The sequence below is a fragment of the Pterocles gutturalis genome, unplaced genomic scaffold (assembly GCF_000699245.1).
Source record: "Pterocles gutturalis isolate BGI_N339 unplaced genomic scaffold, ASM69924v1 scaffold3830, whole genome shotgun sequence".
Taxonomy (NCBI): domain Eukaryota; kingdom Metazoa; phylum Chordata; class Aves; order Pterocliformes; family Pteroclidae; genus Pterocles; species Pterocles gutturalis.
The window spans coordinates 16,098-44,033 of record NW_010137972.1 but is presented as its reverse complement, the minus strand read 5'-3'; the positions used below and the strand labels follow the sequence as shown (position 1 = coordinate 44,033).

Genomic DNA, 27,936 nt, shown 5'->3' with positions numbered 1-27,936 from the left:
ATGTACCACAGCACAATCATTCTAGTGCCAGTGAAAGTAATGAATCACTGGTATTCAGGTGAGGAAGATATTTTTAGGTGTTTCCCCCCCCCCTTTTTTTTTTTCCGCTGGGAAGTTCCAGCATGTACCACAGCACAATCATTCTATTGCAGTGAAAGTAATGAATCACTGGTATTCAGGTGAGGAAGAAAAAGGTGGAATTCATAGTTTAGAAGAGGGCCTATCAACACAAAAATAGTTTAGAAAATATTTGATACCTTGCCACTGAGAACAGCTTCATGTCTTTGTCTTCGTTTATCTGCCTAATTCTCCACAAAGAGATCTGTGGTAGCTGTCCTCTTGGCACAACAGTGAATCTGGACTGCACAAGCTAGGCCGGCAAATTGCTGGTGTTATGTTGCTACTATTATTTATGTTACTAAGCTAAAAATGCAAGGTCTGTGAGGTTTTAAACACTAATATTTTAGAGAAATAGAAGAATTCCATTGAGCATTTATGGCAGACTGTCAGCTAACTTGGATGTCCCAGCCTAACAAAAGTAGAAACCAAGGTCATTTCTGTAGGAATGCCTTTTGAAGTTAGCCTGTCAGGGTTTTGAAGAGCAGTCCTAAACAGGTCTTTTGTTCAGCCTGCCTTGCTCTGTCAGCCTTCTGAGAACGCTTTTCCAAAGTTCTGTGAGATTCTGGATAACCACAAATATTTGAGGCCGTAATCTTTCTTTGCACCTACTAGGTTGGAAATGCCCATTTTTTTGAGTTTCTAACCTCACTTGAGAAAATTATGTTCTGGTGAAGCTGCCAGTATGAGCAACAGCATTGTAGCGCATCCGTGTGGGCTCTGTGCCGTGCCTCATGTGCAGTGTTGAGCTGAGGCTCATCACAGTGTCTGGGAGGCAATACGGTAGGTGATACTTGAATTGTAGGCACGGAAGGATGCTGAAAGACTTTTACATGTCAACGGAAGCACAGCCAGTTTCTGAGGTGAGGAAGCAGAGAAAAGATTTGATCAGGCAGTTTTAAAAACAAGCTTTGGGGGGAAAAAACTCCCAACTCTGCAATCTAAAAGACAGACCTTTTATGTTCCAAATGTCTTCCATAATATCATACTTTTACTTTCCTACAGGAAGTAATTTTCATAATAGACATAAAAGATTTTACATTAAGAGCTGTAAACCTTGTCAGAATTTCTTAGGAAATCCTATGTGAGTGTGCATGCACAACAAAAGGCACAACATTGGTAACCAAAGTTTCCATTCTAAGATTTACCCAAAGTGGGTTCCTGCAGTCCAGCTTTGCAAAATGTAACAAGTTAGAGGTAACTACATAATCACTGCAGCCAGCGTTCTCTAATGCTCATGGATGTTGCTGCCAAGTCCCTAGTGATTTTGGTAGACACTGCATTATGAATGAACAGTGCTTCCTTGAAAATTCCTTTTGTGTTGTCTGAGCTGTTATCTCTCTCTTCAAGCTCTGGTTTTCCAGTCAGGTAATGTCTTTTGCCTCTCTGGCCATAAATTGGATTCAATACCAGAATTTTTGCTTGGGATTCCTTCTATCCAGGTTGAATAGTGTTAATGTACTGCTGGCTAAGCAATTTTTCATAGACTGGGAAGTCTATTTAACAAATTTCCCTACTTTCCAATTGTAATGACTCAAGCCTGTATAATATATAGGCATCAGCCTTTCACTGCTTTGCTTCACAGGTGAATGTATGTATTCAACTGCACAGCTCCCCCTCCTGCTTTAAGGATTCTATTTAACTGACACATGGCTTATGTAGGTAAGAGTGGTGTTTCACAACAGCTGTATCTCTTTTTAAGGGTTCTCATGGTAGTCTTCCTCTCGAAGTCCAAAGGAAAAGACATGCCTTAGCTATAGAAAGGGCTAAACAATAGCAACATAAGAAGCAACAAATAGTAAAGATGTACAGCCTGACTTAGTTCTCTTTTTCACATGCATTGTTTGTGCTATGATACATTTTAAAGAGGAAAGTTAGTTAAAAAGGAGAACTTGTTCTTTTGATTTCTCTGCATTGAGGGGAAGTATCACTTCTAAGTAAATATGATGCTGCCCAAAGTCTACAGCTAACTTTGAAATCCAAATAATCTTAGTAAAATCTTAACAATTCATTTCACTGTTTTTCCTAGGGACACTGAAGCAGCTGAAAGTGTACCAATGTCTGCCAGGTTCCATCCTTCAGTGCCAGGCATCTGTGTATGTCATGAGCCTTAGTAGATTTTGGCGAGTGTCAAGATAGTAATTTTTTTTTTTCATTTATACAAATGCAGAAACAAAAGCAGAAATCATTTAATTATTTTCTCAAAATTGCAAATTAGGACTGTAGCAGCCCTAGAACTTGAATCAAGTTTTCAAAGCTTAAGCCACTGTGGTCTCCTTTCCCTTATTCTGGCCTTAGCCAAAACACATTTTCATGGTCAAAGATCAGGAAATGTAAAACATATTGCCTTTAAGAAGTTGTATAGATGAGAAAATGAGTTTCCTTTACAGTATTTCTTATATCTCAGCAAAACTGGTAGTTACTTTGCATCTTTAACAAATAGTTGTTAGCAGATGTAGCTACTATGAATAAGAACCATGTTAATAGAATCTCATTAATCCAGCTCATAAATTATAAGGGATATAAATTGTATACCTTATTTTTCCTTACAACATGACTGCTGTTCATATTTGGCTCAGAGGTGCTTATGTTAAACACATTAATGTTCTTGTAACTGGTGATGTTCTCCCTTTTGATGCTGGCTTTGTAGATTTATGCTGTGTTGTGCAGGTAGTCACAATATACAAGACTGGTTTATAATCTTTGCACTCTTAACAAGAAAAAAAATATTCTACTTGTAGACATAAATTTTATTGATCTGGTCAAGATAGTTTGCTGTGTTTCTTTTACTCTGCTCTTGCTGAAATTTGGGGTTTTTTCCTTTTTAAAGTTATCCAGTCTGAAGGCACCTATTCTAACTCCCTGTTAGAGAGTGTTCTTATGACAAAGGTGTTCTTATGACACTATTGATTGCAGTTAGAGTCTTTGAAGTGCCCTAGTTAGGCATCGCCTAGGCTTGAGCTCTACAACAGAAGAGCAAGAGATTACTCCAGAAGGCAATATTAAAAAAGACTTCTTAATACATTTGAAATGAATTGAGGGCTCAGGTTGTAGTAGGTTTGGAGCTGTATTTCAACATTGTGTTTGGTGGCATGGAAGATTTGCTGCTTATCTAAACTGGGGACTTGAAAACTCTTCTGTTTAAAGAATTGAACTGAAAGTGTCTGGACCTTGGAGTGTATTAACTTTGAATAAGAATATATAAAAGTCACACCCAAATTGTTTTCTAGTTATTTTTCTTCCTAATCACTTCAGATATGGCAGAAACCAGAGCCATATTTGGGATAATTTTTACCCTGGAGTTTTTTACCCTGGTTCTAACCTTTCATGAAAGCAGAATTTATTTACAGCCTAATCTCTAATCTTACATTGGAGTCCCCAAGTTTTAAACCTATCCCTCTTGCAGAGGATGCATTTTGTGCTGAAGCTTTTGGTACTGTTTTGACTCAGCAATGATATTCCTGGCTGTCCACCTGACCATTCCTGACTCCACCTGGCCAGGAGACAATGATCCACCTAGAGCTATCCTCCTTTAATGGGATAAATGGTTTTTTAAATTTTTTTTCATGTGACAATGTTGCTGACTGGAAAATTGTGTTTTATGAATACTTGGAAGAATTGTGCTGTTGTGTCATTTCATCAAGAAGTTATTTGTTGTTGGAAATGTTATTTAAAGGCTTAATCAAATGAGGAAATACCTCTGCTATTGCAGGCCAAAGTCTCTTAACTTATTTTTTCACTTCATCTTTTTGATGCTGAGTTTTGTTTTGTTTTGTTTTTTTATTTTATTGAAACAGTTCAGATTTTGCTCAAACCTCCTTCAAACTTCTTCAGATGCAAGTATGAATCTCTTTAAGGAGATCCTGCCAAGAGTAAGGAAGATTCTTTCAACTGCTACAGCTTTTGATGACCATGCATTGCTTAACCTCCTTAGATGTGATATCCAAGGAGTACTATCAAGCCTTGCTCAACGAAAAAGACAGAGAGGACCTTGCAAGGAAGATATCTCTGACATTTGTGGAAAAATGGGACCTGTACTTGAACACTTTGGTTCCCCTCTGCTGTTTAAACCCCAATGGCAGTAAGCCTCAAAACGTGACAGATAATGAGCCAACAGGAAGCAAGTACATTTCTGGTAAATCAGTTTATTCTTCTTCTTTTTTATTTGTTAAAGATTTACTTTTGTTTATTGCATTTTGAGATTGCATTGTGGCATAGTGCAAAGTACATCAGTGGAGAGCAGTTGGGGAAGAGAAGAGAGCAGTAATGTAATGCAAGAGCAGCTAAAAAGAGATCCACCCCTTAAGGGCAGCTACCGGATACCCATTTCCACAGCCAAGCCATAATAAAACCTGTTCTTTGCCATCTTTTTCAGAACCAGAAATGCAAAGTAGATTAAAGAGACCATGGTAAAGTCAGTTTTTCTCAACTGACATACCAGCCATTCCTCTGAGTAGCATCTGTTCGGGGCCCATGCTGGCAATTTTTTTTTGGAAATCTTTTACCTTTTGCAAGGAATGGGAGGAATGCTCTCCACTTTAAATTCCGGATGTCTATAAGCAACAAAATTGCACTGTCTACAGGAGACTGCTGCAGATGTAAGGAGGGGGGGTATTTAATGACTTTTGAGGCTGGATTCAAGAGTTTTGAAGTTTTTAGTGGACAGCGGGAGAGATAAAAATGCTCATTTTTGAGCATTGATTCCGAGTCCTGAGTGCAAAGTGTACTTCGCAGTGCCTCCCATTTTCCAGTCTGCTTTTCCCTGTGTCTCTAAGACCATCTTTACAGACTAGTCCACTAGATGAACCAGTACTCTGATTTGTTCCAGCAGTTCCTTTCTGCAGTTTCTAGGCAGCTGTGGGTGTTGTACAAAAAGTGGACAACCAGTCTTTGCTGTAGTTATGAACTGGAATCACAGTAAACAGCTGAACTCTTTTGTTCCCCAAACTTTCATTCTTGAAGTATGTAGGTTGCCTCATGGGATTACAGCCTCAGACGCTGGTAAAGAAAGTCCCTGCAGGGCTTGTAAAGGAGCTTGTAACTTGTGGGGTTGTGCTGCACAATTACAACAGAGCTAAAAAAATAACCCTCTTAACTTTTGGCTAAAATACAGAATCTGTATTTGTACAGCCTTTAATTACTTTCTGCTCTGAATGCTGTTATGTCAAGATGTTGCTTTTCTTCTCACGGGTGCAGAGGAATTCCAAGAACACAGCTCCCTGGCTGGTTGGAGAGCCCAAAGAGGCTAGTGATCTGCATCGCAGGCTGGGTCTCATGTCTCTGTAAATATTGGGAACAGATTATCCACTCCCAGGAAGGAAACAGTTTTATGTTTCCTCAGTGAGCATGTTCCTGTGGAACCTGGTGGAAGTGGATTTCTTCTGCAAAAGGAAAAGGCAGCTGCTTTGCTTATAGGACCTGCTGTCTTGTGCAGAAGCCATTTGTTAGCAAGCAGCTGATTAAAAACTTGCCTTACTGAAGCAGCAACTGCTGAATATTGTTGACTTCATCGAATCCCACTTCCTTCCTTTCCCCTTCAGACTCTCGTGGAACTTTTGTTATAAGCTATAGCCAATGGAATAATACTACAAAAAGTATCTGCTCACTTAAGAATATATTCTCTTTCATAATTGAATTCTAATTTGTGTAGGTCTACGCATGATAAAAAAATAGAAAAATAGGCAAAGAAGCTAGCAGAGCCACACAGAAGCAGCTATAGGCATCATGATAGGAACGCTCATGAATGAAGTTGGTTTTCAAAAGGTTGGTTGTGTTACGCCAGATAGGCGCTGGCAGGGCAAGCCAGGATTGGATGAATAAACATTCTGTCAGATGCTGGTACGAGCAAACCCTGGACACCATGTGTAAGTCAGACAAGATTTTCGAGCTCCTGTTCCATAGAACATCCTGCTTGTCATTTTGGGCCAATGGCAAGAGATACTTGCACAAGATACCAAGCTAATTTTGTATTGGTAGAGTCTGAGAGCATGTGAAATAAATACTTTCACTTCTGTTACACCAAATGGAGCTGCAAGGTAGGAGTGTGCACACGCTGCTTGCTTTATTCTTACTGATGAACTGTTTTGCTTTGGGACAGATCTGAACTGGAATAAAAAAGGAGAGGAAGAATTCTGGGGAGCACCGGAAATTGTTACCACCGGCTCCCATCCAATTTCGGTTTCTAATTGAATAAATCAATTTGTTCGTAACTAGTGACAAGAGCAAGCTCTTCTTGGCAGTGACAAGTGACCGGTAAAGGTAACAGTGCTTATTATACAGGGGTTGCTAGAAGGGAGGTTCCTCTTAATTTTCCTCTTTGGAATTCCCCCTGAGCCTTAGACTTTTCTGCACTGACTGGCCTGGCTCATTTCCTCCTTGCTGGTGTCACTTTCTATAAGCGCTGGGTAGTGGTAGCAGCTCTCCTCATTTTTTGGTACTGAATCCAGAGTGAAAGAACAGGAACTATCTGGCTTCCTAAGGTCAGTTTTTTCTCAACTCTTGAATGCAATGCTTTTGTCATGGTCAGTTCAATATCTTGTATTTTGTAGATACTGGTAACTACAGTGTGTCAGTCTCTGGACTTGTATTGCTTGAAATATTAGTAGGATGAAGTCTGAATGTGGGTAAAATTTTGGAGAATTTTTAGTGATTTTGTTTTGTGGCTAGCCCAGTTACTTGCTCAAAAGGTTGCTTTAATTTATGTTTCAGACCTCGTTAAGGACGTACTTGTTTTTTGTGTAAATGTTGCTCCTATAGAAAGTGAAACTGAGGATCATTAGTAGAAACTGGCTTATTTCCATTTTTTTCTCAGATTTGACAAGGAAACCTAGAGCTTTACTTTCCTATTTAAGAGGACTGGGGTTCTGTCTTGAAGAAAGTCTGAGAGGGCAAATATATTTTTTCTGCTAAAAAAAAGCATATAGGCAAGGTGTCTGCTGTGCCGCTTTATTTCGTTTTAGTGCTGCAGTGGGAGAGCTGGGCACAGCTGTGACTCACGAGGCAATACTAGATATGAAAAGGCAAATTCTGCTCTTGAATCACAACTCTGACACCTGCAGGACAGTATGTTAATAGGCTGCCTGAACTCGGCTGTCTCCAGCACAAAGCTAGTAACTTTTTTTTTCTCTGTTGTGTTGTTCACTGTACAGCTAAGTTAATTGAAAGGCAGAAGCTCCTTTTACCTGATATTTGTACGTTTTCTAACTTCTTTAAACTCCTCTCTAAGGGGGACAAAGGAGAATACAGCAGGATTCAGCGCAGCTTTTTTTCCAGCACCATCTCTGTTCTTCCTTTTTAAACTATAAAGCCCATGGAAGGTAACACAGCACTCCATTGGCAAGATAAAGACTGTTGGTAGTAGTATCTTTTATTAAATTGGGTAATGCAACAGGAAAAGTTAAACCAGCTTTCAGATGTATAAACCTTTCATAGATCTGAAACAGAAACTAAAACTTTCAAAGCTAAATATAAATTAATCACCGTTACTTGCAGTTTATGAATAATCAGGCCATCTCTGAAAGGAAAATCTGTTTGGTACCAGGAAACATATCCCCGCCTTCTGATGCGTGTATTGTGCTCAATGACATAACCTTTGGGGGGCGCAGAAGAAGAGAGAAGTCTTTCTAAAGTTGTTTAAGGAAGAACAGGCTTTAAAATTGTGGCTGATGATACTCGTCTTTTAGCTCTAAGTACCAGGGTTTCACTGGAGTCCTTATTTAGAGTTTGATATAACCTGTATTTTTTTGGTTTTTGCTTGCTTCACTCAGATTCATGTGTAGCACTTAAGGGATCTGGGGTGTTGTGAGAAAATAACATTTCTTCAGCAACTTTTGTGTTTAATTTTTTAACCTCCTGTCTTCACAGCAGTCCCGCTCTCTTATTTTTCTGTAATCTAAGACTTGGAGTTGTAACGTTATGTCATCTTCTGGTTGAGAAATGTGTTATTTGCATGGCAGTACTACTCTTTTCTATGAATTATCCTCAGCTTCCTAAACTGGTACAAAAATTAAATTGCAGGGGGATTTCCTCTGTTCCGGAAATTACTTTTACATATTTTCATTTTCTTAACCCCTGTACTCATGTGGGAGATTATTTTATTACCTGTCAGTTGAGACGTTAACAGAGTTTTTGGCAGGAAACCCCCTAACAAATCTCAGAAGCATCAACCTTATTTTTGGAGTAAATGTTACATTATTGTCTGTATAATCCTTCCCCATTCTCTTAGATACCATTCAATTTTAGTTAGTAGCAGACTCCATTGCCTGGAGCCTTCAACATGTTGATGCTTTAAAATATAAGACATGGTTAAATCAAATTATTTGGGCAAAATTATAAATCACAACCACCTCCCTTATCTTCAGAAATCTAAAATGCCCCATCTGACTCTTTATGACTTGTATGTGATTTAAGTGAACACCTACTCCTTCTTTAACTGATGATGTGCACTGTTGCTTTTACTGCTTTTACTGCTTTTCCAGCATTCTTAATTCATGTGGTATCGTTTTTACTCTAAAAGACCACTGAAAAAAGAGAGTCTTAGAAGTGAATCACGTTGTTGTGCTGTATGTGCAGAATACAGTGCTAAAACAAGTGCATCCCAAGTGGAAACCTTGCTGTAGCAGATACGCGCTGAATCATTGCAGAGGCAACACAAAGGGAACACAGGTCTACCCAATATAGCGATGCAGCTGGAGCATACGGACTGCTGGAGAAAGGAGGTGTTATTTAAATGTTTAAAGGAAAAAGTCCTTCTTAACCAGTGTCCAAACAACAAAGGATTGAACATTCTGAATCACATGGAAATACATTTGGAAGTGCATCCTGGCTTCCCCCCAGCCAACACGTGCACTTTGTGCGTGGAGGCCTGCCGCAAAGGAGAGCGCAACCATCCCTGGGGACTTCAGTGCTTTGTCCTCTGGGTCCGTGTGGGGTCTGGCTTCCTCCCGCTGACACCTGGCTCTAACTTTCACAGCCCTAACACAGAAATTATTACTAAATTTTTTAGTCCTCTGATGTGAAAATTTACCAAAAGCCCATTTTAGCAGCACTGTATGAGACCCCAAAGGTAATGTATTATCAGTAAACGATGTTAAAATCATGGATGAAACAACAGAGAAAGTGCTGAGCAGTGTAGAGCTCAGCTCTATATCTTTGCTCTCAGACAGGGATGCTGTGAGAAAAAAGGGGAAGCCCTGGGAAGGGAATTGCTGTTGTAAACAAGCTTGGTAAAGTCTGGTTTCATTTTGTGTGCTTCGGTTACATGTAGCAAAACCTCTCTGTCCCTGAGGTGTAGTTGTCCTTGCCTCTGGCTCTCTCAGTGTAGAAATTTTCGTCTTTCAAAAACTCACTTCTTCTCTCCTGCACGCTTGGACAGAGTGCTTTCCATGGTGGCACCATGATTCAATGCAGCAAAGCGCAGCCGCTGTTAAGAATTTGTTGGTTCAGCTACAGAAAGAAATCTCAGCATCCCAAATCCAGTGTAGTCAATAGAAAGACAACTATGTATAGATTTGTGTCAAAAACAAAGTAATGAAGGAAAAAGAGGGTAAGCTGAGGGCCATTCAGACTGGTGAAACAAAAAGGGCAAGTAAGCAAGTTTTTCATTCTCGAAAGAGTGGCAATCTTCATTCTTTCCAAGGTAGAAGGCTATGTTTCTCTCACGCGTGTGTTCCTGGGTTATAGCAACTTTCACATTCTAAATTTCAGCTCTCTAGCCAACCTTGGCACCAGCAAGACTTCTTCTTGGTTGCTTCCTGACTTCTTGACCATTGTAGCTGAAAACATTTTGCATTACTTATGTATTTATTCACAGGGAAAAGCCATTGAAAAAATGTTTAAGATTACAAAAGCTCTTATGACTATGACTTAATTAAAGCTTGGTCTCTTTCCATAGGACTTGCCCTTTTCTTTGCCTGCTGTAATCAAGCAGTTTATTAATCACTGAACTTGGAGTGATGCGTTTGTCTCTCTTGCATTCTCTGGCTTCTGCCCAATTACTTCTCTGTCTTTAACCCCAAAATTATATTGACTCAAAGGTAATGCTTCAACAGCATTACTCACAAAGTCCAGCGACCTGGCATTCTGAAAGGCACCACTCTGTTTAGATTTTACGTTAATTTGACAATGGAAGAGGCAAAGCAAACTGAAAAATTAATCTGGTCTGTTTTTAACCTCATTTTCAGTTCTCATGCAGGTTGTTAACTTCTGCTTTTCATTTATAGCATGGCAGGCAATAACATCAAGTTTTTGTAATCTTGGTAACATAATGAGCTCACACAACATGAAAAAGGAGAACTACCTGCGTGTAGGTTATTCCTACTTGTGGGACTCACTGTCCACCCACTTTTTGAACTTCTGGCTCTAGATTCTGGTGTCTTCTGCAGCAGAACGCAGAGAGGTCCGTTTCCAAGCTATTCAGAGGGACAACCCCGTAGACGGGTAAGAGGAATGAAGATTTGTTTACAAGAAAGCAGAATGTGGTAGTGTGTGAGTAGGTCTGCTCTGCCTTCTTTCATCAGAGCTGCAGTGTTAGTAGCTGTGTTTCATTTTTTCCATGTTGCAGGTAGGCTTCATGGTACAGCAGGTTGCTCCACGTTTGCACACCTCAAGAAAGTAGACATGTGTAACCAGGGACATCAATGGCATGCTGCTTCTTGAGAGCAGTATTATAGCTGTCTGTCATTGCAAAATATGGTGCTTGATGCCAAGCTGAAACTTCTCATGGTTGTGGACACCTGTTTTAATAGAATATGGTCTGGAAATTCTGCTGGTTGTTCATTTCATGCTGGCATCTCAGTATTGTGGTGGAGTAAACTACCTGGATCACCAGCCCAAGTGGCATTCATATGGGTGATCTGTAAACACTGAAGAGTCAATATTTGGTTTTGAAATAGCTTGATAAAGATGATGAATAACCAACAAGTAGTGTTATTCCACTACCTGTGGAATATCCAGGAGGAATGTTTGAGCTTATTCTAGTGCCTGCTGCGGTAACTGGAAGGAAATAGAAGGGATTTAAAATGAGGTGGAGGAAGAGATAAATTTTATCAAAAAATGTAGCTGCAGCAGTCTAAGCAGTTCTCATATAAACATGGGTGACTGGAGCAGGGGGCACCTTAAATCAGTCAGATTTGTCTAGATACTGAACGGCACTCTGCTTGAAGGGCTGTAGCAATTCCCAACCCATGAGCAGGTATGCGCATGAGTGCTGAGGGGGAAAGAAAATGGATTAAAAAGTAGTTGTGATAGATTCTGAAATGTCAGTGAATGCTCTGTTACCAGAAACTAATTCCCAAGGTGACCATGCCATTCTGTACACAATCAACTATATGGTTTGGGAAAGAATTATATAAAGTAAGTTTCTACCTTTCACCATTCCTTCTTGTGCTGAGGGGATGTCTCCTAGTGCCACCTTCAGGGCAGATGAACTGGGTGTAGCATCCCAACTGGAACCTGCTTGCTCCCCTGAGAAGAAATTGTCCTAACAATAAAGAATGGGATTCTTCTTCCATCCTCTTCACTAGAGTCTTTTCATTTCCCTGATACCTGCAGGAGCTGTGCTCACATCATTTATACCCTGGTAAAGATACAGGGGTTGTGCCTTATTCAATACTTGGCACTTTTGGTCCAGGTGGTCAGACTGCAGTGTCCCACTCCCCTGACTGGAGTGAAAAATAGGTAAGTCTCACTGCAAGCTCCATCTGTATCTATAAGTTTGAGTAACTCAGGGTTATAACTCAGTGCAAGACTTGGAGAGCAATACCAGTTCCACAGCCTTAAGATTTCAATGTCTTGTCAACAGAAAGCCACAGTGCAGGATTTGTAGTTTTGGTTGACAAAAGCTGTGGTTTTGTCATAGCTAACTGTTTTGCAATTTGATTTCAGACAGCAACAGACAAATCATGGATTCGGCGTTTGTGTCTGAAAATGGCTATCTTGATTTGCTGCACAGTGATATTGATCCGTTGCATCTGTATACTCTCCTTGATCCTAAGTCATCTGGAAATGAAGAAGGTGACTTCTCTGTAGGTTAGTAAAACACTAAAAAATGCTTAATTAGTTTAGTCATCATGCTGTAAGTTATTACCATCTCCTCTCAATTACATAGCTGTCTAGTAGCTGTTTGTCATGGTGGCTGGACTAAATTCAACAGACGCTTGGTCTTACAATATGATAATTTTGTCTGTATCTGCATATAAAATAGTGACTGCTTACAGAAAGTTTAACGTTTTAAAAACTGTACATATGTACAGCTTCCTGCTCAGTAAGTCTAATAAAACGTACTATACATGTTACTCATCAGGGTGCGAGGCTAATATCTTTGGTTTGGATATCATTGCTATAAGTAGTTTACTTGCAAATGTTCCTGTCATAGGCTGGCCAAGTGTAATTGTCAAGACTTTTGTAGTTTCAAGCCCAAGGCTTTGTAAAACAGAGACTTTTAGATGAGTTTGTGATGAAACCAGTCTGCAACCAAACCAGCATTTCATTTCCTTCTGAGATGCTGAGGCACCAAGGCAATGGACTTTCATTACCAGATGTCATTTTACAGCTTTTGGGGCCACAGGCCAATCACTTTATGATTCTGTGACAGAGGAGAAAGCAGAAGGGCAGGATGTGAAGACGGTAGTTTCTTGGATGTAAGTTCCTACAGGTGATCAGATTGAGGTTGCCCTAGCTCTCAAACTTCCTGCTCCTGAATTTGTGTGGAGGTGGTGGAACATTCTGCTCTCCCTGAGTTTGCTGGCATAAAAGTACGGAAGTGTGTCTGTGCTGCTGACTGTGTTGTGCAGCAATAGCTGAGCTGATTTTAAACAAATGAGGGTTGAGAGTGGTGATGAAAGAAGAACAAATGTATGCCAGATATGAAGTCCTGTAGCTCTGTGCCCGATAGGTATAAAATATCACCAAATTGGAGTCTACCACCTTGTATCCTTCTTGCTCTCATGAGTGACCAGTGTCAGCAGGTACATGGGCAAATCAGTGGAGAACTGAGCACCAGAATCTGGAATCATTTTTGTGATTAATTATTTCCCAGGTTGAGCTGTGCTCTCTCAACTTCTGACGGTTACTAACACCTGCAGGAGTGCTTCCTCACTCCCATGCCCCCCCCTCCCCCCTCTTGCTCAGTGACTGAGCACAGGATGAATTAGGGATCAAGGATTGACTCTTATATCAGAGATGTTTCCCTGATCTGAATTCTTTTGAGCCTTAGCAATGTCTGAGATGATGTAGATAAATTGAACGTTGTCAGGACATGGTGCCAGTTATTGGAAGCTGGCCATCCCTGCTGTTAGTGTGGCCCCTGGCCTGGTTTTGGCCTTGGCCAACTAGCAGCTTCACAGGAAATTTGTAGCTGCAGTTCAGGGCTTAGCATGGACCTAGCATGATTGTGAACAGGGAATTTGGATGCTACCACCATATCCTGAAGAATAAGAAGGTTTAATAGAATGGATGAGTTTGGGCCATGTGTGTAGGCCTTAGTGTCATAGAACTGTTTCATTTACAAGGAGAGATGCAGTCTCGGAGTTTAGCAAAAGTGTTGATTTCTGGGTGACTGTAAATTACCGAGAGTTCAGGTCTGTTCCCACTTAGCCAACATACCATGAAGAGCCAAAGCCTTATGCTGGAGTAACAAATCTGCCTTTTCTGCATGTCCTGCCATCTGTTTTTTTCATTCCTTGGTTATGGTATTCATTGAGCCCATCCATACTCCCTTTTCATTATAGATCCTGAAGTTGATATCAGCAACTATGATCAGTTCAACATGGATTTCCTGTGTATGATGGAAAATGGTGAAAATGGGGATGAATTATATCTCGGTTCCAACACCAGAGAAGCTTATGCTAGAATAGGTATGAAAGCCTTTTTGTTGTTGTTGTTTTTAAATCATTATTTTCCAATCACTTGCTATAGCTATTTCTTGCAAATTCTATTTTCAGTCTAAAGCAGTGGCATATACTCAAGTGACCTGTCCCTCATGCATGGTAGATCTACCAGGCTACCTAAACCTCTGCATTGTGGGGAAACAGATGAACAGTAGCTTGTGGCTGTTGGGGGAAAATCTCTCTATTAATGGCTCCTTCTGCTTAATGCTTCCTGTCTCAGCTTCTCCTTTCTTGTGTTCTTTATTTCCTGAACAACAATTTACAAGAAAAACTTAATTTAACTCTTCAGTTTCACTTATACTGCAGAATTCTGTTAATGAAGGTAAGCTTACAAGAGTTTTACTGTGAAATTTACTGTGTTCCTTTTTTTTTTTCCTTCTTGCTAGCTGAATTAGCAGAATATGTGCTCAAGGATCAGCAGGAGAAGCAGGTGGAAGACACTTTTGGTAAGATTTATGTGGCAAAGATAAATTTTCTCAATTACTGTCTTCTGGCTAACATCTGTACTGTACCTCATCCCCACAATTTGAACACCAGTAAGGTTTCTATACATCTCGTATGGTCTTCTTTTCCCCTGGGAACTGTGTCCCAGGATTTTCTTGGCAGGCTTTGAGGATTTTCTGTATTTTTGCAGGCCTTTCTCAAAAATTATAGTTTGATCTCTGACCAAGCTACTGATCATGTCACCACGGCATGTGTGCATAGGTTAACTGTCTAGTGCAGTATATGCCCTCAGTTAGCATCAGACTTATTCTGAGCATGACACAGATGATATACAGCAGTTCATTGAACCTGACTCACCCAGAGGACTTAGCATGCATATAAATGCACACTTCTTTCTGTCCAGGATGCACAGAGCTGCCTAAGGAAGCATGTCAAACTTTGCTTCTCTCCCTGATCAATGCAGCAATGGTATAATATACATGTAGTAAATGGTTCCTTCATTCGGGGCTTGACCAGAGCTTGGCTTTTGGTACAAAATAATTGTTTTGATAGTGGCACAAATGCAGCTGTTTGCTGTTTCAGAATATATATATTAATATGTGGCTTAGGAAATCTGTGGAATCAGAAAGATTCACAGAATATCTGTATATCCTGTTTTGTGTTTGAGCAAAGTAATTTAAAATAACACCAAAGGTCAGTCCTTCCCTAGGATGATTCTGGCTACAGGAGGCTCACATGACTTTTTAAATGATTTTTTACTGCTGCCTGGTGTGTTGAGAGATTGTGCGGGTTTGCACCTAATGGCAAAATTTATATTGGTTTTAGAGGAAACAAGATACAGTATTAGTACTTAAGTATTTGCCAGTAGAATGGTATAGATAACTTCACTTTGTGTGTATTTACAACACAAAATGTAAAATCTTTTTAGAACACTTAACTCTGTCTCTTAAAGGATCTAAACCTTTTTGTATATAAAATAAGTAACTTTACTGAGATCCCACTGTGATGCAGCTATGATGTTTTATCCTTTACTCATCATTAGAGCATTGAGAACTATCTATGTTTTATTAGTCACTGAATTTATGGCACTAGATTAATATTTTGCAGTTCAGAAACTAACACAGGGTGACAGAATCTGCATTCAGAGCTTAGTGAGCTTTCTAAATCATATCAATCTGGATATGTGTTTTATCATATGATTTGTTTTTTATCTTTTATTTGGAACCTATTTGATCTTTGCTGCCTGTTGGTGTGTTTCTCTTGCTTTTACCTCTTTCGATAATTTTTCTAGGAGAACAAAGGTTGACATTTGGCAATGTTTCATGTTTTCAGCAGGGAACCTTATTTTGGATGAAATGGCTGCTGAAAACACTGAGAAACTTACTGACCTAAAGATGCAAAAATGTCGCAAACGAAGTAAGTGAAGAACAGTGAGGCTTTGAAAGACTATATTGTTTGAATTCTAAATTTGCATTATGGTACTTTGGTTGTAATGCAGCCTCAATGTATATCTCATGTAGTTCTTCACTCATACAATCAGATGTGCTTCCTCTGACTTTGTTCATCCCATGTGTGCTGCAAGTGAAAACAGCCCCCTCAACCACATTCTTTGCAATTCACGGAATTTGTTGTCTTGTAACATAACATTAAACATGTCATATTTCTTCCTTTTTTAATCATTGTGTGACAGTGTTAACTTTATTTTCAGTTATCTATAAGTTAGCAAGCACTAGCTGAACAATTCCCTCTTTAAAAGCAAGAACAACAGCAAAAAATCTGTGTTTATTGGCACAAAAATCTGCAGTCTAATTGAAACATCACAGTCAGAGTAAAACAGTATGAGACTTTTCACGTTCCTGTTTTGTACATTGGACCTGTATTGTTCTGAAATAGCTGGATTGAAACTGATAACACCCCCTTCTGCTTTAAAAAGTTAAAATAAGTTTCCACAGCAGCAACTTAAAATTACCAAACTGGTTCAATTTTTGTCACTTACTGTCACCTTTCTTTCAGCCTTCTTAGGCTCCGCAGAGAGTTGCTCTGATGCTTCAGAAACCAAATACAAGAAAATTGGTAAGTTATTGGCTGAATAGGCAAAGATTATTGAACATACATTGTCTCGTGTTCCAAAGTCTCATCCTCTGTTAGGTATTGTAACTCTACCTTCTAGGGAAGGTTTGCTCTCATAGATTTGATGATACAGCATGATCTTGCATTTTCATGTTTCTACTTCCAGCAGAGTAGAAGTCACTGTAGAATCACCCCTCTAATTCATGATGCAACAAATCCTTGCCCTCTTAGCAGTAGCTATTAAACCATGCACTTAGGACCAGCTATGTTGTAGCCTGGGAACAGCTGGATCCTTGTGCTTGAAAAGCACATGTTCCTGACAGGTGATAGGAAAATTACTTTCTTAGCATCAGCAGAGGCTCAGTTGAACTTTCCTAAATCCACCTGAAAGAAGAAAGTAAAACAGTGGAGAACTGGGTCAGTGCCAAATTTTATAATTTTCATCACGTGCACCTTTTCTTTATGATGAGAAATCCAGCATGTAACCTAGAGAGCCATCCAGAGAGAGCTTGGATCGTGGGACTGCACCTCAGCAAAATTCAGGCCAGCAATTACCCAGCAATTGCTAAGGACTGGGCATAGACTGGATGAAAGTCACAGGGAGCACACACATGCAGTGGGACTGTGACCCCAGCTGGTTTTCTGATGTTTGTGTGGACTTCTGTGGGGGGATTGAGCAGAATTAGCTATGAAAAAAATACATTTGCTGGATCTGGAAAGGTAATCAGAGTCCCTACTGAACTGGTACCTGCTGGTTGTAGTTATTCAGACACAGATAAAGTTCCTGGCAGTTAATACACATTAAAGGTGGATTACCTTCTATCTGCTTACATTCCTTTATAGATTTGGTGCTTTTTAAAGCCTGTGTTTTATGGCACACTAACAATGAGAGTTTTCAATAAGGAAATGGTACATCAATTCCAGATTCAAAAGAAACCAAAACAGTAAAAATGCCTCACCCTACAAAACTTGCATTCCAACCTACAATATCATCACAGGGCTAACAGGTGCTTTGTAAAGCTGCACCTATCCTTTTCCGGAAAGTGCTCAGAATATTATTGCTCTCTCTACCTTACTTGAACCAATGAAGGTGCTGAAGGAAGGAATATATATAAGGCAGTATAAATACTGGGTACAAAAAAAATCTAATTGACAGAAAGATGAGCTACATGACAAAATCAATAATTTATTTAACCTGTCATAAAACAAGTGTCACAGTATGACCCTGCAAAGGCAAATGCATCAACTCTTCAGAAGTGTAAGACTATCTGCAGTAAAGAGGATAATGTGTACTAAAGTTCAGAGTGGTAAGCCAAGGATGAGATTCTTTCAAAGGAATTGAATTAAATTAAACTTTAGATTTGCCCAGCTGTGTGTGGCTGGCTATAACAATACCTGATCTTATCTGACTGTAGCAACGCAACAATCCCTGGATAGGAAATTACGTGGGAATTTCACATGCTGATTTATACACAAGACAAAAAATACTTTTTAAAGTCTGGTTTTATACCACAGTAAAAATGAACAATTCCTATAACAAAATAATACTTAAGTTCCTGATAAACAGTGTGAACACATCCCACTCTAAAGAGCTTGCATTCCAGATGACACTGTACACTATAGTGATGCAAAACCCACACGGGTGTGTAGCTCTTGATAAAACATTAGACCACAGAAAGCAATGAAATTTAAACTTAATTGTTGCTGCTAGACAGAAGACGGAAAGAAAAGCAAAACCAACTCTGAGAATAAGGGTATGGCAAAACCAAGGCAACTAGCAGACTAGTTCAAAATAAGCAAGTGTATTTTACTTGATTTGTAAGAAACTTTTGATAAGCAGATGAAATCATACAATGCACAGGAGTCTCCCTCCCCATTTATCCTCTTCTTGAAAAAAAACAAGTGCTGCAGGCAGGTTGCATCTTTTAAAACTCAGATGTTTGTGAGTGTTCTTTGGGAAACACTGTTAACAGACTAGTTATCGTTGCAAGAACTGTAGTGTCTAAGTAGAGAGTGAAGGTCCCCAGTTTATCGTACTTGGGCCTCTTTAATCTTGTGCAATATTAAGGTAACAAACTGTGCTTGGGAAATGTAGTACAGCCAATGTAAGACCTTGTTATGTCTTATGTCTTATCTGTCAATTGTCCATGCATAAAACCATTTACATCTAAACACATCTGAAGGTTTCTAGAAAGAAGACAGGCCAGGAAAGTTGAAGAAAAAGAAAATGAAGAGTCAACTACTGTGAAGAAGTGATCTACTACAGAATTTCATAAATACATTTTAGATTTTGAGAGCTGAGTCAATTTCAGAAAGCTATTGTGAATTGTTCTTACTTTTCGAAAATCAAAACACAACTGATCAGAATCAAATGGTTTATGATATCTATTGAAATCTCTTCTTTGGCCTCCTTAACTTCTAGCAATGAAATAACTTTCTCCTTTTGTTTTGCTTTTTTTTCTCTAAGTGGAAGTCCCTGCAATGTCTTCAGGGAATGGCAGTTTCTTAGCTATGCCTCTCAACAGCCATCCAGTTAGCTCCACCTTGCTAACCAGCCAGCACATGGCCTTTTCTGTTCCTGCTACCAGTGCGTTGGAAAGAACTTTCATAATTCCTGGTATGTACAGTACAGCTATAGGTGTGCACCTGTATAGAGGTTGATTTATGCAAGGGGAATACTTATAGAGCTGGCCAGTGACCATGAACAATGGTGGGGAAAACAAGTATGGCAGCTGTTTCAATCAAGCATTTAACAGTGTGGCACTCACTAAAAGAACGAAAAATATTCAAGGGGAATTAAAAGTGCATTGCCGCTTGTGAAGTAGAACGAGTCTTTCATTTAATTGGTCAAGTGCAGGTTAATAAATATGAGAACAGAATTATTTACTATACGCTAATCTAAATAATTACTTACTTGTCTTAGGACAGGAAATAGGAAGTCACAAAATTTTAATTAGTAGACTTTGGTTTAGTTCCAATTTCTTTTTCATCCAGAAGTTTGTAAAGGACAGTGGAATAATTATATTTGCAATAGTAGAACAAAATCTAGGTTGGAATTTTGTTCACAAAAACTGAGTGCTAATCCAAGGAATGGGCTGTGTAGCCACCTTGCCTTGATCATGTTGTGTAGCAGAGGGGGCTCATGGTACACTGCTGAGAGCTAATGACAAAGCCACAGTTCAACACCTTTCATTGTTAAATCTATGCTGGAAAAGAACCAAAAGCAGTGGATAAGTTAGAAGTCTTGCAGTATCTGATGCTAGCTGAAACAGCAAAAAGTGGCAGAAGAAATTCTGTCACACCTCCAGAAACTCAGAGCTATGGCTGATTAAATTGCAAGCACTGCATCATCAAAAAATTTCCCAGTGCTGGTTCAGAGGGAGGATGCTTGCTAGCTGCTTGTACAAGCTGCATGGTGTGCAATCATGTGGGAAAGATGTAGTGCAAAGGATGGTAAAGTTAATTGAGATACTTAAACATTTTCTCTCTTCTGGGTCTCTGGGCCATACATGTACAGACTTCACCTTAGGCACTTTTCCTTACGTTAATAGAATTTCTCTGTAGACTTGAAAACCAGTGGTCACTAACAGCTGGGTAGTCCCTTGTATTTCACATTCATTGTACCTTTTAAGAGTTTTTGTTTAAGGGATTCTATGGACCTCGTGTAATCCTATGAACACTGGTTCATAAACTCTCCACTGGCAATATTTCCCCAGAAGCTGCCAGAAAGGATAAGTAGCTTTTAGAGAGCTTTTTATTTCTTAGAAACTTTTAGAAACAGAAGACTAATTATTTTGCACTCATTGCAGGATCTCCAGCATCTTTGATTACAGCATGTCTACCTGTCGCCATGAAAGAGAATACAGGCTTTGCAGATCCTCAGCAGATACTTTTCAGTCTTGAAAATGGCACATCTGATGTGATAATATATCCAGGTAAGAGCAATAACCTTTTATCCACATAATCAGGCAGAAAGTACTGGAAAATCAATGCTGTCAACAAAATACTAAGTTCCCTCATTTCACTTGCTGATAGCTATTAGCTAGGCTGAAAAGTGTCATTTGTTTCTTGCCAGTGCTGACTTCTTCCATGGAAACATTGATATCCCCAGGTTTCACAGTTAGTTTATGTAAGAGTAGAAAATGAATTTTTATATACACAGTACTTTGGATTGGGAGAGGGAGCATATTGCTTCTTCCCAAAGCCAATTCTCCTGTCCAGGCTCTATACATACTGAACTTATTGAGGAAAATAAAAATGAATGGCATTTCCTTCTTTGTGCTGATCACTGGCTGCTAAGTCTGGTCCATAATACAGACCAGATAAGGGGTTGTAAAGCTACAAGTTCAGCTGTATACTAGCAGACAATCCACTGTGTTTGCTATGAAGCCCAGTTTCTGGAAGAAGCCTTTTTGTCTAGTTAAACACTAGCTAGTGTTCATGAGCACCATCAGAAGTGGAAGTTGCCCTGGTACTGGCATGGCCTGAGCATCTTAAATGCTCAGTGCTGGGAGCTAGACTGCAGGCAGCTCACGTGGAAGTTCCAAAACCAAAATGATGATAAATTATTTAACTAAACAATACAGAAGCTGAAGATACAGAAAGGCTTATAAAGAAGTCAGAGCCTTGTTCAGGGTATAACAGTCCCATCTGTGGTAGCAAACTTTCATCAAACACTTTTCTTCCAGCCCTCAGAGAGCTGTTAGAAGAGGGAGTTTTATTTCAGTGGTTATTTAGTTTCTGGTCTCTGTGCACCCTGGTGATCACAGCTGCCTGCAGCTTAGTGCAAGTGTTGTGTTGCCCTCTGGTGGCTAATGCCTCCCAAACCAGCAAAATTTTAAAGTGGGGATTAATAGGCAAATACCCCAAGGTTTGGGGAAATATTTGTAAATTATATATACTGTTTATGTGAATACACAATACTAATAATTCCAACTGTTTTACAGCAGCACAATGTGTTTGACTATGTCACAAACCTCAGAATTCCAAATGCAGCGGAAAAATTAGCTCATAAGCTACCAAGCCAGGCTGTTTTCCTTTGTTAAAAATTATTAACACCTGATTGATTTGATCAATGCTGATTCCCATCTAAATGTCTCATTACAGCTTTTCTTGGTTTTCCACTATGTTGTTTTTATTTAATAAAATAAACAGTAAACCAAAAACCAGACACTTGCCTAAAACTAGGCATGTCCCCTCTTTATTTAATATCTTAAGTTGCTTTTCCTTCTACAAGGAGAACTATCTCTATATCAAATGTATTCTTTTACTGGAAAAAGGACTTGTTTATTAGAAGTCTATGGGTGCTTCCATGCTAGAAGCAACTCTGAACTCTAACCATTCCATCTGTTGCTGGCATGCAGAGTGGGAATTGATTTCCAGTTCTCTGAAACTTTAGGATTTGTGTTTGTTTGGGTTTTTTTAAACCATGTTCTCCATCACGGTGAACCAAATATTGTGGTAATAAATACATTTTTACAAATCTAGGGAGATTAATGTGTTTGAGGTTTTTTTTTTTTTTTTCCGTGTGTCTGCTGAGTGTGGTTACCATGAGACTACTGATGAGGTTGGGTTTGTTACAGTCTCTGTCAATTTAAATTCTCACCTGTATCTGCAAAGCTTTTCCTACCAAAAGTTTTGTCAAAACTGATACTCTCTCATTACCAGTCTGTAGAAAATACGCTTTCTCTGAAAAATTCACAATTTCTTTGTGTATGGCAGACACTGTTCATCTGACTAAGTGTAAAAGTCTGCAGTAGTCTGAAAACAAACAGGCAAAAAGAAAGAAAATTGGACAGTGACAGTACTTTGTCAGGAAGAGTAATGGGTAAATTCTGTTACTAGTGGTCACCTCTCTGTGACTCTCATCCTTAATGCTTGGTTACAAGGTGTGGAAAAACAAAAGGAAGCTATTGCTTTTGATGACATAAAGAAGTCCTATGTGTAAATGTGAATTTATGCAAAACACTGACATTTGAAAAGAACAGTGCATGTCACCTTGTTATGATAGGTCTTTGCTTCATACAACTGTTGGAACAGCTGTCGCCTTGTTTGATGTCATACTGCCTGCAACAGTTGATGTCAGCTGAATTGTACTTGTTCAATTGTTCAAAAAGAAAAAATTCTGTTGATGACACATGTTGCAATGAACTTGAAAATTTGCATTAATCTTATTGTTAAAATTAATAAAGCTGAATCCATGGCTATCTAGTGTATTTCTCAAGTATATTGTTTTGTTTCTTCAGGTTTAGAAATGTTCAAAGAAGTTCAAGTTCCCATAATTCCTTCTGAAGAACCTTTCAAAAGACCAAGTGAGTTTAAATCTCTTGAACTTAAAACTTCCAGTATTTTTTGGCTAATTTTTCTGTGTTTCTTTCCATACAGAAAAGCTACTTGTTGCAAGAATTCAACAATTTGTGAAGCTGTTCTGAGTGTCTGAGCACAATTCCTGTTTTTAAGATGTTAGACTTGTCTACCTTTGGATATCTAGCTGTAGTACCTACTTAGAAGCTCAGGGTACTTAGCTGGTTTTATCATATGCATAGATACCTCCAAAATTACTCAGTTTGTAGGTCTAAAAGTGTCTATTGTGCCTACACTCCTAATTTCAGTACCTGCAGTTGCATGGGATAAATCCAGAGCTACTATGCTTTATGGGACCTGATGTATTGTGACCATATTACAGTTATGTACGTAAACCACCATGAAGCAACATTGTAATTTTGTAATTTGTGGTCTGGTTTCTTCAGTTTGTGTGTGCTTTTTCTTTCTCTAGAGCCAGTGGAAGCTTTCTGTACATCGCTTATGGATTATTTCCGAGATGTGTGCAAATCTGTGGCCATGGAGCGTGAAGTAACTCTTGATCACCTGTTTATTGACGGGACACTTGTTCAAATCCAAACTGAAACAAAGACTGGGAAGAATAGCATAAAAGCAATGGAAAAGGAGCTGGTAACTTGCAGCCTGCAAAGGAAGGAAAAGGCAGCCCTTAAAATGAGCCAAATATTTCAAATACAGGGAGGTAAAGACTTAGAAACTAAAGTGATTGTGGTGCTGGGTGAATGGGCAAAAGCATTCTTGTTCAGAAGATCTGCCAGGACTGGTCCAATGGAGAGTTTTCTCAATTTGAATTTGTGTTTTGGTTTGACTGCAAACAAATAAGCTTGCCTGAGAAGCGATACAGCCTTAAGGATCTGCTTCTTGAATTTTTTGTTAAACCTCAAGAGGGAAGCAAAGAGATCTTTGAGTATATATTGCAAAATCCTGCTAAAGTCCTTCTGGTTTTTGATGGTTTTGAAGGGTTGCATGATCATGAGAATTTTCCTCGTTGCTTGGGCAGCCAGCATGAAAAAGGCCTGTACAGTGTAAAAGAGCTGCTTTCAGGACTCATGCAAAAAAAGATACTCAATGGTTGTACTTTATTGCTTACAGCAAGACCAAAAGACAAGGTGTACCAGTATGTGTCCAAAGTGGATAAGGCTATTGAAATAGTAGGATTTTCCCCTCAGCAGAGAGAATTGTACATAACCAAATACTTCGAAGGATTGCCCTACTGTGATAATGCACTGAAATTAATCAAAGAGTGTGAGTACTTGTTCAGTCATTGTTACAGCCCTGTTATGTGTAGATTTGTTTGTTTTCTCTGTGAGACAGTTCTTGAAGTGGGAGGCAAAAGCCTTCCTTCAACTCTTACTGCAGTCTTATTGAAAGTTGTTCAGCAAAAGGTAATACCTATGCAAACAGATGTTACAGCCATGCAAAATCAAGAAAGTCTTGCTACGCTAGCTAATATAGCCTGGTATCTTGGAGAAAAGCACCAAAGTGCCATGAGAAGTTATTTTCTTCCTTCTAAGGAAGTTAAAGAGTTTGCTCTGAAATACGGATTTTTCCTGCCATTTGCATTCCCTAAGCATTCAGATACTGGAGAAGAGGAATTTGGGAGCACATTCTCTGATTTTGTCATTCATAATTTCTTGGGTGCGCTTCACCTTATGTTAGCAGAAGAGATGAAGGATAAAAATCTAACAAAGTACCTGTCTTTTCCATCCAAGAAGAAAAAACCTTCTAACTGGCTAGATTTAGTGCCTCGATTTTTGTCTGGATTGTTGTTTCTCCAGGATGATGCCTACTTCTGCTCCCTTTCAAATAAGGATGCAAAACAATCAGCCAAGAAGAAGAAAACACTCTTGAAATATATTAAAAGGCTGCAGATAAATGAGCTCTGTCCGGAGAGGTTACTCGAGCTTTTACATTGTATTTATGAAACACAAAGCAGTTACCTTTTTCAGCACGTGACCTTAAGGCTCAAGCCAGATCTGTCTTTTCTGGGTGTAGTTCTTACGCCACCTGATGTCCATGTCCTACACTCTATTTTAAAAAGGTCAAGAGAAGAGTTTTCCTTGGATTTGCGAAACAGCAGCATTGACATGCAAGGGCTAAAAGACTTGGTTGGCCTAAAGAATGTGGCATCGTTCAGGTTGGTCATTTCTGTAGACAGTAGTGTCACTCATGGGACTGTATGTAGATTACATTTTTCATGCAATGACAGCAGTGATATCTGTTGATTGCACGTGTTTTGTCACTTCACAGGGCCTCCCTCAGTGATACAGTCAGGCTCTGGAAATCTTTAGAACAGACGGAAGACTACAAACTGCTGAGAGCATCAACAGAGAAATTTGTTCTTGATCCCTTTAAGGCAAAGACAGTGAAGGATGTCAGTGACCTATCAGACCTTGTAGAGATGCAGGAGAAGATGATCAATTGGTAGGTTCATTTATGATCAAAAGTCCTCTTAATATCCTAGCGATTTAATAAAATGGAGGTTCACCGGCAGTGCTGGAGAATGGAGTCCTCTGCCTGTCCAAAGAAGTAACGAAGACAGTGCAAGCTCTCCTGTCATCTCAGAGTGTTCTCCTACCCAATGTGTGGTGGTTGTCATGGCAGGGAGGAGCAATGACAGCACCATGCAGAATATTTGTTAAAACTACCAATGAGAAAGCCAGCTGTCATTTTTTTTCTTCAGATTTCATTCTAATCTCCGGGTATGCTATCTTCCAATCGCTTTCAGTTACATAATTTGGGCTAACTGATATTTTACCCCCTGTAGCACCTTGGCCATAAAGGAAGGTTTGTTTTGCACCAGTCACAATTGACCTGAGTCAGTCCTTTCGGTCAGGAAGTAAAAGCTTGTGTTATGTGATCTATAAACCCTGTCTTTCATCCTTGCTCATGATGGGGATTGGTTGCAATTCAAAGCATGCATAAATAAAGTATTTTGGTTGGGGCTTTTTTTAAATAAAATGGGTGACTTCCATTTTAACATGGGCAGAGTATTTTTATTAAAATACACACAAAATAAGTTTCATGTTTGACAGAGATTACTTGATTTAGAAGAATGTATTTTTTAAGTTTTACTGGAAAAAGAGCAAACAACTGCACTATGAAAGGCAATTATCAGATTGAAATGAATTGAATGAAGAAAGGTTGGAGCAGAAGTTATTCTGAAGTTTCCTGGTTCCTCATTTAATGCAGCAGTGGTTTATTTCCTGTAAAAGCTTACTAAGAAATTATTTTTAAAGCACTGGTTTTGTTGCTAAAATATTTCTTATACTCTGGTTCTACTGTGCCTTATTTAGTGTGCAAGATGCATGTGGTTGCAGCAGCTATGAAATTCCTGCCATCAAAAACCTCAGAAAAGTAGAATTTGCGTAAGTGATGTACCTCTCTGTTGATTGATATATGATTACATTTAAGACTGAGAAGAGTCATGGATATTGGCAACAGTCAGTGAACTGATGTATAGTTAGTTTATGGTAAAGAATTAAGTAAACTCCATTTATTTCTATTTTGCTTTTCTCAGCTAGATTTATTAAGTTATGGCCAAAATGCAAGAAACATAATTTCTGGCTCCTGCAATGATACAGATCAACATAGTTCTATAAATTTTGTTTGATTTCACTACAAGTTAGCTCCTTATCACCAGACACAGAACTTGTGCCACAGGGTATAAAATAACCTTGATTGTGATCCAACTACCTGGGAAATATTTTTCCCCAGAAATGCTCAACTTTTCTGCCTGGTCTTCTGATGTAATTTTCTGCCCTATCAATGCTTAGGTCATGAGAGAGCAAGGTCAGAGAATGCCTCCAAATAAAATATTTAGCACCATTTTCTTGGAAGAAGGAAGATTGATTTGGAAACACTGACTTTAAAAATTAGGTGTAGTAATGTTTCTTTTTTTTTCCACAAACTGTAAACAGCCTCCAAGGCTATTCTATTGCTTAAAATATCCTCCCATAGGGTGTGAATTAAATTGGGGAAATTGCACCAGGGCAATGGAGATCTCTCATCAGGTCTTCATCTGTTTCCTGCTCTTCACCTCTGACCCAGTCTAGAAGTGATATGCTTGGCCTCACTTATGATTTTATGATGCTTTCTCTTCTCATTTCCTCTCCTACTTTCCCTTTACTCTAAATTTTTGGTTAAAATTCCAATCCTTTTAACTTGGCTAAACAAGTCCAAAGAAGAGGTTAGCGTCTGAGGGACAAATGCTTGGAGCTGGAATATTAAAGTTCAATTTATGCTCTAACCTGCAGTAAAATGCTGATCTTAAGTTAGTCTGAATTGCCAATAGTTAGGGGAAAAAAGACAAGATTTTTTTCATCTTCATTATCAAGGTTATAATACTTAAAATGAAAAACCTGAGGGGGGAAAAAAAAAAAATAACAGAAATACAGGAATCTAAAACAAGTGAGATGAGTCTCACAAAGAGTAACAAACAAGTGGCAAATGCATGTCCAGCTGCTTCTGTTCAAGCAGCTCTGCTCTCTCTGACCTTAGCCTTGTGGGGTCCTCACCTGGAGGCTTCAAAGCAGAAATCCTTGCTGCAGGTTGTAGGGAATGGCTGCTTCTAAGGAGTATAAACTAGCTTGCATTTAGGGCTGCAGGGGAAGAACTTAAAAATTCATAAATTTTGCTATTTCTGAGCATGTGAAAAAGCTGCTGCATTGTCTGTATTTATTTTCTTTCAGGCTGGGTCCAGTATGTGGCCTTCAGGGATTCCTAAAACTTGTGGAAATTCTTGCAGCATTTCCATTGCTTCAGCATTTAGAGTGAGTAATGCTAAAGATTAACTTTCCTAATGTTGCTCCTCAGCAGCCTTGATGATGGGGAAGCTCATGTACCTAAGAAACATTCAATTTGCCAACCAGACTGCTTGCTTTGATGGGCAAACTGAAGAAGAAAAACATTCAGAGACTATAACTGCAGACTAAAAGCTAACACTCTTTGTCTGCCTTAAGATACTTGGTAGTGGTTCATTCCGTACCCCTTCAGACCCTTCCCCCTGTGTTCCTCAGTGGGTAAAAGTGCTTCCCCTCCCTGCCACAGCACTGATCAGCACTGCCTGCCCATTATTTCA

At 39.2% G+C, this 27,936-nt stretch overlaps 1 protein-coding gene across 1 annotated transcript; it reads left to right on the top strand.

The window, feature by feature from the left end:
• On the top strand, nucleotides 1-27,632 carry CIITA (class II, major histocompatibility complex, transactivator). Its single transcript, XM_010082778.1, is given in 16 exon segments — nucleotides 1-58; nucleotides 4,052-4,252; nucleotides 12,001-12,144; nucleotides 13,845-13,970; nucleotides 14,390-14,449; nucleotides 15,780-15,863; nucleotides 16,461-16,520; nucleotides 18,985-19,134; nucleotides 20,327-20,452; nucleotides 20,593-20,646; nucleotides 22,742-22,828; nucleotides 23,293-23,574; nucleotides 23,577-24,993; nucleotides 25,107-25,280; nucleotides 26,153-26,224; nucleotides 27,548-27,632. Coding segments are annotated over 16 exon segments (3,180 nt in total).
• The last annotated feature ends 304 nt before the right edge of the window (nucleotides 27,633-27,936 follow it).